This window comes from Phyllostomus hastatus, unplaced genomic scaffold (assembly GCF_019186645.2).
Source record: "Phyllostomus hastatus isolate PE091 unplaced genomic scaffold, TTU_PhHast_1.1 phas_contig_40, whole genome shotgun sequence".
Lineage (NCBI taxonomy): Eukaryota > Metazoa > Chordata > Mammalia > Chiroptera > Phyllostomidae > Phyllostomus > Phyllostomus hastatus.
This window is the reverse complement of record NW_025333872.1, coordinates 1,736,477-1,748,104: the sequence shown is the minus strand read 5'-3', so window position 1 is coordinate 1,748,104 and position 11,628 is coordinate 1,736,477. Positions and strand designations below refer to the sequence as shown.

The 11,628-nt window shown below is 52.1% G+C and overlaps 1 protein-coding gene across 2 annotated transcripts in view; it reads right to left on the bottom strand.

Annotated features, from left to right (window-relative positions):
• Positions 1-11,628, bottom strand: part of CMTR1 (cap methyltransferase 1) — a 44,474-nt gene continuing 32,846 nt past the window's right edge. For both annotated transcript variants that reach the window (XM_045842840.1, XM_045842839.1), the window contains exons 14-24: positions 10,714-10,770; positions 9,920-9,977; positions 9,120-9,188; positions 8,030-8,161; positions 6,917-7,039; positions 6,173-6,264; positions 5,273-5,341; positions 3,914-3,961; positions 2,952-3,064; positions 2,227-2,335; positions 1-1,379 (exon numbers count right to left, since the gene is read on the bottom strand). In XM_045842840.1, the coding sequence (XP_045698796.1) occupies positions 1,247-1,379; positions 2,227-2,335; positions 2,952-3,064; positions 3,914-3,961; positions 5,273-5,341; positions 6,173-6,264; positions 6,917-7,039; positions 8,030-8,161; positions 9,120-9,188; positions 9,920-9,977; positions 10,714-10,770 (1,003 nt within the window). In that variant the 3' untranslated portion in view covers positions 1-1,246. The remainder of the gene's footprint in view (positions 1,380-2,226; positions 2,336-2,951; positions 3,065-3,913; positions 3,962-5,272; positions 5,342-6,172; positions 6,265-6,916; positions 7,040-8,029; positions 8,162-9,119; positions 9,189-9,919; positions 9,978-10,713; positions 10,771-11,628) is intronic.

The window sequence follows — 11,628 nt, the reverse complement described above, 5'->3', positions numbered from 1 at the left end:
GGGGGGGGACGGGGGGGACGGTACGGGGACAGGACACATGATGACTGGATGCTGGCTGGAGACCCGCCCCACCCAGGTGGAGCCAATCACAACCTCACAGGGAGCCTCAGTACCCTATCCATGGAAACCAGTCTAGCACTGGGGTGGGGCCCTAGGGAGCCTATACAAACATCTGACAGGCATCCTCCCCACCCAAAGCTACTGCCCAGCTTTCCCTCTTCCCCCTCCACCACCACAGAGGAAATAGTGACCATAAAATGACAGAGTGACTGTACCCCCTGCTGGGGAATGAAGAGGGGGAAGGGTAGCAAGGTGGCTGTGGCAAATGAGGTTGTCACAACTGCCAGAGGGTGGGGTGCAAACACTCCCCCTCCACCACCAAAAGGTACCATCTGTTCCAGTGGGGCCACAGAGAAAAGCAAGGCTTTAAGGATGCTCCCTCCCCTTCCACAGCTGCCCACGGTTCAGGTCCAAAGGGGATGGGGCCCAGGAAGCCTCTATCACCCAAGGAAGCAGTCACACACACAACCAAAGGCGGTGCTACCTGCATCCTGATGTGGTATCAGGGACCTAGGGCCCTCACACCTCCCTTCCCGGCCTGCGGGACTGTCAGAGGTCTAGGCTGCGAAGAATTCCAGGAAAGACCAAGACGGTGTAGGATGAGACAAGAAAATCTCCAACTTGGCATCAAAACAGAGCAAGTTCAAAGAAACAAAACCTTGATTTGTACAGCAGCTGCTCCCGGCCAGCTCACGACAGTGGGCCTTCACCCACTCAGTGGTGGCCCAGTAAAAAGTTGGGCAAAGCTGGGCAATGGCTGCCCTCAGGGCAGTGCATGGAACTCAGAAAAGTGAGTCTACAGGATACAGGAGAAAACAGAGCTACGGCCCTGGGCTCTCCAACGTGGCCCTCACCAGCCCCACGTGCCCTGGGCCCTGACCGCAAACCCGCCGCAGGAGCAGCATCTCTCAGGCCGAGTCCTGGCAGGGGAGACAGTTCCCAGGCGGGTCTCTGGGGAGGGAAGTCTAAAACGGGTCCAAGAAGGAACCTCTGAGTGTCCTCAGAAGGCCCCCAAATGAACTCTTCAGGGGAGATGGAGAGGAGACCACCCACTCCTCGTGGCCAGGCTGCAGTGACTGTGTTCCCTCCCTTTCCGAGGATGAAGGAACCGGCACTGTGTGCCCCAGGCAGAGCACGCAGACTCCGGACAACAGGGCATGCTGCAGGAGTGGGCGTCCCTGGGTCCTCAGGCGCTGTGCATCTGGATGAAGGAGAGGACGTCTTCCTTGGACAGCTTGTCTGGGTCCTGGGGCTTCTGGGAGTCATGTACACGGATGCCATCTCCCCACTCCCAAAAGAGCCGGCCATAGTAGCAGATGCTGGGAAGGAGAAAGGTCAGAGGGCTGCACTCAGGACAAAGAGATCACCACCCCACCCTGGCAACCGAGGCTTAGGGCAACGGTCCCCAACCTTTTTGGCACCAGGGACTGGTTTCATGAGAGAATTTTTACACAGAGCCAGGGTGGGGGCCAAACAGGAGGTGGAGCTCAGGCTGTAATGCCAGCAAAGCTTTGCTGGCTCACCCCGCCCCCTCACCTCCTGCTGTGTGGCCAGGAAGGGGCAGGAGTTGGGGGGTTGGGGAGATTTTTCCTCTGGCAGCCAAAACCCCAGAAAGCTCCAGCTCCTCCTCACCTCAAACCAGCTTTTCCCAGCAAACAGCTCCTGCTTGCTGATCTTGCTTATCGCACCCCGCTGGGTTTTCACAATTACTGATACTCCTGGTTCACCTATCTGTGCTGGTCTAATAAATAGTATTCGTGTGCTGACAGGAACTAGTGTCAATGGCTCATTTTGGGCACATTAGGGCTACTGGTAGCTGTTGAAACCTGTGATCAACAATCTGGCAAATGGACTCGGTGCCCTGAGAAGAGCACTGGGACGCTGGGTTTTTGAGAGGCAGTGCTGCGGTATTCAGCCCGTTCTCACCACTGGGCCAGCCTTATGTAAGCTGCTCCATGGGTCCGACGCCCTGCCTAAGTGGGGCCCTTCCTACCCAGGACTCCCAACCGTCATAGCAGGTCCTGGTGTCACTCCTCTTAACTGAGCTTGCTTACTACCCAGATCCAGCCCACACCCTGGAGGGGGCCCTCTGCACCCTTGTGGGGAGGACCCTGGCCTTGCTCAGGGGTGCCCCTGCACGGACAGGCTTGGAGGAGGGCTACTTACTGAAATGGGGCAATGGAGTCTGGAGGGAGCTCATAGGTAGAGGTTCCAGTTTTCTTGTTGTAGAAGAACTTCCTCTTAAAGCTTTTGCTGATTCTCATAGTCCATGGCTCTGACAGCAGGAAGAGGAGAAGCAGCCCAGAGAAGACACAAACCCATGACAGGGTAGGTCAGGCCAAAGCAAGAGCATGCCTTCCTCCACTCCCGTTCTTCCACTCCCCTCCCCCAAAGCACAGGCAGAGACCGGCCTGTGAGGACGCAGATTTCACTACCAGCCCAAAGGGGCTCCAGAAGAATGACTACATTTATTAACAACCCCACCTGATCCTGCCAACCTGCGTCAGGGCAACAACTCGGACCCTGGCAGAGGGAGCACAACTCTGTTAACCAGAAGGGGGCTCTGAAGGGGATTCTACAGGGAGTGCAACTGTCCGAGACTGACTTTCTGAATCTGCCGCTGCTTGCTGAGAAATCCTCTTCCTGCCATGAGGACACCGCGTGCATAGATGAGTGGGGCTCCTCCCCCCACCCCCAACCTAATTGACGAAGAACAGAACAGGCTCAGGGTACACAACTGCGCCCCCACCCTGACCCCTGAGCATCTCAAAGAAATGCCAGCCTGGCTGCTACCCGTATTCGTAGAGAACCCTTAACTCTGGCTTAGGCAGGGTCTGAGCCAATCACTCTGACTCAGGGGCAATGACAGAGAACAGTCACTTATCACCCACCATTCACGGTCCTGACGATGTAGAGGCCAGTGGGCACAAAGTGCCGGTCGTCCCGCCCTGTGTAGCTGAGCTTCGGTGTGCCACTGGAGCCCTTGATGATCTTCATCTCTAACCTGATTTCCCCAAGTAGGTGTGCAATAGGAGTGTGAGTGTGTGCATGACAGAGAGAAAGTCCTAACATTAGCTTCTTGCTGTTATCAAAATCACAGCAACCAAAGTACTAGCAGTTCGACATAAGAAACTGAGGCAGAGACATGAGCGAAATGCTCCACACCACACTGCAAGCGAGTGAGTGCTGTGCTGAGGCTAGGCACTCTGAACTCCCAACACAGTAATGGAGGCAGGGGAGTAACAGACGTCTGTGATACACTGCTATTGTCATGTTTCAGGGTGACACCAGTAAGGGCAGGGGTAAGACCTGAGTGCCTCTGGGTGCCACTGGGTCTTCAGCCCACCACCCATGGCATCACCATGGCCAACAAAGAGTTAACATGAAAGCGCTGAGAATAGAGGCCGCAGCAGTGCAGGCCTAGAAGGGACCCACAGATCCCAGCCACCTTCCCACACACAGCTAAGAATCCGAAGAGGCAGTTATGCCCCCTAACCCTCCAGGCTCAATCTCTCTGTCAGCACCAGGAGCTGGGATTTATAGTGTTTCAAGCAGCTTGCTGCTCGGCCCCTCGCAGGGACAATCGTAACTATTACAGCATCAATGAGCCCGTATTTCTGCCTGACGCACACCAGCCTGCTCCCCTCTGACAGGGTGCTGAATCAGCTCTCGGCCGGGGGGCCCTTGGCTGCAGTGGAACCTCGCTGCATGAGGCAAGGGAGGTTGGGGGTAAAGGCAGCTTACTGCCCACCCCAACAAACCTCTACAGAAAAAAACAGCGAATCCTGGACACTGTGATGGCCCCCATCTTAACTCCTCTCAAACCCTGAGCTGCCCTGGTTGAGTCACTCACCTGACAAAAATCTTCTCCATTTCCTCCAGCCTGTACACCTCCTTCACCCTGCAGGAAGAAGGACAGAAAGAGGACAAGGGCTTCCTAGGGGGACATTCTTGTCCAGGCAGCAGCTGGTAGGCAGGAAGCTATGCCCATCCTTGCCCTCTGCCCCCCAGCCTGCCATACTACACAGACAAACCCTAGGTGTCAGAGCTGCCAAGAGTCCCCTGGGGCCACCAAGGGCAATTGGGGAGAGCAACTGAGGTTAGGGAAGACCGGAGTGAGTCCGGAAGGGCTGGCGGGCACAGGTGGCTCTGCCAGCACCCCACCCCAGTGGTCATCACTGTTGCTGGAGGCCAGAACACCAAGGTCCAGCATCTTGGCCACATCTGACTACGTGGGTTTTAGGCATTTTTTGCAGCAGAGTTACTTCCAAATAGTCCTAATATGTCTGTTACCATAGAGGGTTACCCAGGGATGGTTAGGAGTCCCATCCTGGGACTCCTAACCAGGATGCAGGGCTCCTGTTTAATGCCCTGCCCTCCACCTCTGGGGCCCTTGAACACGCCCTGGGAACTACCACTGGGAAGGTCCCCAGAGACCCAGCAACCAGACCACAGGCGGAGTTTCCGGGAGCTGCCTCTCAGGGCCAGGCAGACAGGACATTTGCAAGCACAGGAAGAAATTGCTTTTAGACTTTCAGAAGGCATCTATAAAGTACATTTTCAGTACTGGATTTAATTTTAACTAAATTCACATTAAAAAGAATAAAAATGATTTTGATAAAATATAGACATCTCAGTCTCAACCGTATGAAACCTGAGGTAATAACTTCAGACCTTGCCCAGCCCTGAAAAGTCTACTGTCCGTCTGTCTGCTCCCTGACTGTCCTCCTCCCTCAGGCCCCCGAACCTTCACACAGCCCAACGTGGCAGCAAACCCTGGCCTTCTTCGGAGCATCAGGGATCCCACTCCCTCAAACCATCCTTCTCTTTTCCATGTTCAAAAACTCCCATCCCCTCAGGACCCTTTCTCATTGGGAAAAAAAATGGAAATGCCAGGTGACAAGCTGATGATACTCAAGTGTGAGCGTGTGACCTGCGGAGGTGTGTGAGCTCTCAGAAGCATGTCTTAAATGAGGACACCTTAGCCACTAGGAATGACTCTCCTGTGGAGGTTCGCCCATCGTGACAGTCAGGATGGGGAGTTACTCTGGGGTGAAGAAGCCATCTGCCTAGCACCCCAGATAAGTCACTCATCAAGGGCAGTCATCTCTAACACCAAACTCACCTGGTCTCCCCCATAGGATGAGGAAGAAGACACTGGCCATAAAGAAGCAAAGGGAGCGGGGATTTGGGAAGGAGATGATATGTTTACCTGATGGGATTCATGTCGGGCCGACTAGGCTTGGAAACAGCTTTCACAAATTTCTCAGCGAGCTGAATTCTACAATCCAAAGGGAATCACTCAGACGCAAGCAAGGGTGCCTCCACCAGCACCCCTGCCCGCCCCAGGGCACTCTCCCAGCACCAGTTCGAGAACACTCCTGACTGCGGCAAGCAGCAGTCAACTGCTCCAAGAGGCAGCACTCCTGTGCCCCAGGAGACTTACCCTACCCTTTCCCACTAATGTCTTTCTCTACACGCACTCCCTCTCTGGATTCCGATCTCTGACTTTGCTATAGCTTGGCTGGTTCTCCCGAAGTGTGCCTGCAGCTGCATTCAGGCCCCTCCTCCAGAACTCCAGTGTCATCCCCACTGTAAATGTCTGCTCCAAACCACAGACACCACAGCACACTCACTCCGACGACCCAACTTAGGAGCGATGTCGGCATCACGGCACTGCAAGACATCCCTCCTTTTTCACAACTGATCAGGCATGCACCCTCCAACAGAAGTGCCTCTATGGGAATTGTGGGGCCCAGATGAACCAACTTAAATGGGACCACCCAAGCATGAGACATGTTCTTCCAAGAAGACCCTCCTTCTCCCTATATGGTGACCCTCTTTCTCAACCTTAACACAAATATCACCTGTTATCTGAACAGCTGTAGCAAAATAGGACTGTGCTGGTAATCTATGACCAGCAAGGCTTAAGCAAAGTCTGAAGTGCCAACACCAATTTCTCACCCTTGAAACCAGACCATGGGTGGAGGAGGAAAATTCTAAGGATGTCCTTAAGCACAGAAGGCCTGGGTGAGTGGAGAAGCCTCGGGGGCTGCTGCCACAGAGGTGCCCTGGCCCACCCCAGGCCCCTCCCCCAGGGCCCAGGTCAGACCTCTGGTTAAAGTGCTGCTCCCGCACGTCGCTGCCATTCAGCACGAGGACATCAAGGATGTGGATCGCACTAATTTTTCGCTGGGCCTTCCCCTAGAAGGACAAGCACACTGCCCACCCCGCCAGGCACTGGCCTGGGACCACTCTGCCCACCTTTCTGCCTACAGCTGGGGCAGGGACTGGCTCTAAACACAGGGTATTTCTCTTGCCCCCCTCCTTGCTGAATTCTCAGCACTAGCCTGGCCCAGGCTTCTGAGCAGGCAGAGATCTGAGGCTCTGGGTATTGAGCCTCCTTGAATCTCAGACCCAGCGAAGCTGCTGCCATGGTGCTCCAGCCAAGGGCCTGACCTCCTACTATTGCCAGATTTTCCCACTGAATGTTCTAAGAGTCCTCTGTATGGCTGTTAACATCCAAAGCTAGTGAGAAGGTTGCTTCTTTCCCAAGGGATCTCTGGTCAAAAACTAAATCAGCAGCTAAAAAATACCTAGTAAGTCCACCAGGGCCCTTGATGCATAGAGATGGCAGAGGTCCCCTCCTTCACATATGAAGACTGTGGTCCCTCCTACCTGAATATGCCATGACAGCTGCTCAACAACTAATTACCAAGCCGTACCCTGGCCCTGGGCCTATCAAGCACCACATACAATGTAACCCAGTTAACTCAGGGAGAAAAGGGCCAGACTCAGCTGTGCCCCAGATTCCTGGCTGGCAGGGGCAGGACACATGAGCAGAACCACCTCTGACCTCCCCTTTCAGCTCATGGACAATCTCCACAGAGAGCAGAGTGTCCCGGGGTAGCTCTGTCTTCAGGTCCAGCTTGACCCAGCGGTCTGACTGGCGGCCATCCCACGTGTAGATCTGTGACTTCTAAGAGCAGAGAGAAAGGCTGGGTCAGGCAGGCATGGAGACTGAGGGATCAGAGGTTCAGTTCTTAAAAGGGCTTTTAGTTGGTGGCTACAAGCTTATAGGGCTGGGAAGTGTCGGAAGAAAACGTCTAGGCGAGACCAGTCGGTTATATCCTCCGGCGATAAGACAGTGTTGTCTTCCGCAGCTTCAGCAAGAGAGAAGCAGCGACTGACTCAGTCCTGATGTAGGCAACAGACCCAGGGCAGCATTCAAAAGGCCAAGGTTCATAAATAGTGGCTCTCAAGAAAGATCCAGCTTAGTGTATACCCCCCTTAGACTGAGGTAGGTTTGGGAAAGGATCCAGAAAGCAGAGGAGGAGAGAGATAAAGTGTGAGAGGATACAGGGAAAGTGAAGAAGAAGAGACAAAATTATGTAGAAAGACAAGTCAGAGTGGAAAGAAAGAGCAATTATCCCTCATCAAAAACTAAATCAGCAGCTAAAAAATACCCAGCAGGCCCACCAGGGCCTTTGATGCACAGAGATGACCCAATCGAGCAACATACAGAACTGCCAAGGCTTTCCTTCCTTCAGCTCGTTTTAGATTCCTAGGGCCCCAGAGTTGGGGACAGGTAGTGTCTTTCCCAGAAGTGATGAAATGGGGTGCCGGTGGCATTGCAAAGAAATGCCACCGGCATGGGCCCAAGCCAGATTAGCCCGCTGACCATCCTACTAGCCTTGGAAGTTCCATATTACAAGAAAAGAGGCAGTATTCCCTTTAGCAATGCACAGAGATGAATAAGCAAATACGTGAATAAAAGAAAGAAGGAAAACATCTGGCTAACTCAGAGGGAGAAAGGAAGTTTCAAGAAATACCTTCCTTGGGGTCAAAGCCCCAACTCCTCGGTGCCAAGAGAACATACACTGAGTGTGGCAGGCAGCTGTCTAGATTCTCAGACCAAAGGCAAGGCTCCGCCACCCTTCACTGGGTAGGAAGCCAGCTGCAGACTTACCCCCAGGCCAAGGAGGAACTTCTGCTCACTGCCAGACACCATGCAGCGGTAGTCGAGCACTGGGCGGATCTTCTCCAAGGTTTTGGAGGTGAGCAACGTGGGCTTATAGCTGAAGATGTCAATCTCAGTGCCCTGCAGCCCCGGGTCAGAGAAAACACGGCTGGGTTGGGGGAAGGGACAAGCACTCAGTATGGGTGCCTATACAAGGGTGGGGGCAGGCTGGGAAAGGTAAGGACAGGAAGCACTTGCTCTCTGAACCATCCCCTGCACTCCTGCTCTCCCTAACCAAGCACTCACTGGGAGCTAATTCCATTTGCCTGGAGTGTTCCTTTAGGACCTGTTAGGGGAGGCTGGGAAAGGAAACAACACCGAGTCTCCCAGTACAGACTGATTTACCTGAGCTTATATAAGCAAGTGTCACCAGAATATAAAAGCCAACCCTTCAATAAGACTGAAGGCAAGGACTCACCAGCAGCTGATGTGAGAGCAGTTAAGTGATATCTCCACCCCCTTCAGAAAAATGGACACATGCTATTCTTCTGAGGCTTCAAACTCATTCTCAAAACCAGCACAATGGCCCATGATTGGGCCAGATTTAAATGAAACCCAGGGAAGAGCTGGAAGTCGGGTGGTAGGAAAGAAGCAAGGCAGAAGAAATCCAAGGACCAACTTACCAGAAACAGGTCAGGGAGCCTAGGGTTAGGCCAGACCCATTGCAAAGTTCTCCGGGCAGCCCTCTTGGCTCTCTGCCCAGCTCCCCAGACAAAGGTCACCCCACATTTAATGTCTCCCCTGCAGGCAAATCTCACAGAATCCTACACCTGCCGGACAGTGACAGTCTGCACCATCCTTTGGGTGGCGGGAATGCTGAGCACAGCCTATCTCAGGACAAAAGTCTTTAGACAGCCTGATGGGCTCCTGGGGAACTCAACACCCTACGCTGCAGGTTACCCCTCAGCCTGGCCCCTTGGTGCCCAGGTGGTGCCTGCACAAACCCTTTGGAGGCCAGGCATCTGGGGTCTCACTGATACTTTCCACATCTAGATGTAGGCCTCTCTAACTTTTTATTCTCACTAGATACCACACTTACCTGAATTAGCTCAAAGAACTTAGATTTCGGGTCTGAGGAAGAAGGAGCAACTCGAGCCTGGTCTGGGATCTGAAAACAGATAGCAAAGAGCTTTGATTTTCAAATGTACTTTTTTAAAAGTATTTTTTAAAGATTTTATTTATATATTTTTAGACAGAGGGGAGGGGAGAGAAAAAGAGAGGGAAAGAAACATCAATGTGTGGTGGCCTCTGTTGCGCCCCCCTACCAGGGACCTGGCCTGCAACCCAGGCACGTGTCCTGACTAGGAATTGAACCGGCAACACTTTGATTCATAGGTCAGACTCAATCCACTGAGCCTCACTAGCTAAGGCTCAAATGTACTTTTGACCAAGGCTGAGTTAGTCTATGTAGGCGAGGGGATGGGTCGGAGGAGTGGGGAAGAGGAAGTAGCATGGAGCACAGGAGGCCACAAAGAGGGGGATAGAGGAGGACAGTGCAGTCACTGCTCCCTTTCAGGCCCTGTGGTAGCACACCCCATGTGCCACTTCCCTTTCTCTGCTGGCTGTCCACTTAGGATGACCAGTAGTGAAATGATACCTATTCCTCCACCACTCTTGGCCTTTATGACCCAGCTGCGGGGCCAAACTGGCAGTGAAAGGGCCAAGGAGGTAAAAGCCAACAATGCTGAGACTTCCAGCTCTGGAATGCTGTGAGGGAAGGCAGATGTGTTCTGTTCATGAGGTAGGAGACATTAAGGTGAAATGCTTGGGAGTCAAACCTATTCTTCTCTACAGCCTCCCTGCCGTGGAGCAACAATGGGCTAGGGGCGAGATGCTCACCTCCCAAAGCCGAAGGCACTGTTTCCGGATCTCTGCCTGCCGAGGCTCACTCAAGGTCCTGGGAAAATGAAGCCAGCAAATGATTAAAACCTCCATGAGGTACAAGGAGTGTGCGTCTGCGCACCCCTCAGAACCCCAGAGAGAAGAAGCCCACATGCATAAATGTGTGTGCGCACACGGAGGCTGTGCTACCATCAGCCCGGGGAGCTTATCACACTCACATGGCTCTGCCCCCTGCAGACGGGAGTTCTGATGCACACAAAAGGGGATGACCTTCCCTCACCGCCACAAAGGGAAAGGAGACTCCCCGCCTGACCACCTGGATGCCTGCCTGGGCTCCCTCCAATAACCCATGGGTACATCCTGGCTCTTCTGCTGGCACAGGCCCCAGTAAATCCATCCTGGTGGACATCACTGTGCCGTAGAAAGCTGAATTAGCTTATGCTTGCCGCTACTAGAGGTTTTCCCTAACCAGTCCTGCTTTTCCTCTCTGACCACTCTTTATTCTGTGTCTCCTGAGTGATGTATTCTACACTCTCCGATACACCCTTAATAACTATTCCTGTATCCTCTTCCTAGAATCTTATCTTCCCAAAGACATCATAAAGCCTTTGAGGGCAAGGTTCATGCCATACGTTTCTCTGGCATCCTTCACAAACCACAGCAGAGCAGGAGATAAAAGAGTACAAATTTTTAAATGTTTGCTGAAATGAAATAAAGAGCTCAGGGGGAGGAGCAAAATGAAGAGATCCTCCCTTGAAGTAGGGGAATTCCAGAATATGGGCAAGACTCACGTGTCTTGAACAAAGGCATGGATTTTGGCCAGAGCTTTGATCTGCAGACTACAGTGTCTAGAAGAAAAAAAAAAATCTCAGAAGGATTACCAAAAAATACAGCCAAAAGACATCAGGACAGAGAAGTTTAGCAGGAGCAATGACCATCTATATTTAGGGGAGTTGAAAAAGAACCACCTCAACCACACCCCAAAGTACGACTCCGTGGGCCTGCTGAAGGCTGGCGGTAAAGTAGAGAAATGAATCAGACCCTTCACACACTCAGGTGCTGCTACAAGTCCTGCAGAAAGGATGGTTCTGGTCCCATCCTTACCAGCGTGAGAGCAGTGGTGAGCTGATTCTAAATAAAGCAACAACAGAGCACAGACCTAGTTCACAGACTAAACTGACTTAACTCGCCTACACTAACAGCTGCCCTTTTTATTCTGGTCTCCATTTTTCTTGTATATACACTGTCTGGAGTTTAATAAAAACATGAAACTCATTGATACAGGAAGAAAAGGTGACCCACTGACGAGAGAGAAAAAAGTGCAATAGAGCAAGACCCAGAGATGGTCCAAATGTTGGAATTATCAGACAGGGCCTTTACAACAACTGAAAAACACGTCAAAGGATCTACTGGAAAAGGTGTACAACATGCATAAACAGATGGAGAATATCAACAAATATATAAACTATATTTTTTAAAGCAACTAAAATTATAGACCTGATAAATAGGATGTTAGAGATAAAGAATGATTTTGATGGGCTCACCAGCAGACTGAACACAGTAGAGGAAAGAATCAGTGAACTTGAGGATAGACAAAAACTCAAACTGAAACAGAGAAAAAAGTGAAAACCATAACAAAGCATGTGAGCTCTGTGGACAATAACAAGCAGTGTAATGCAAATATAACTAGAATCTCAGAAGCAGAG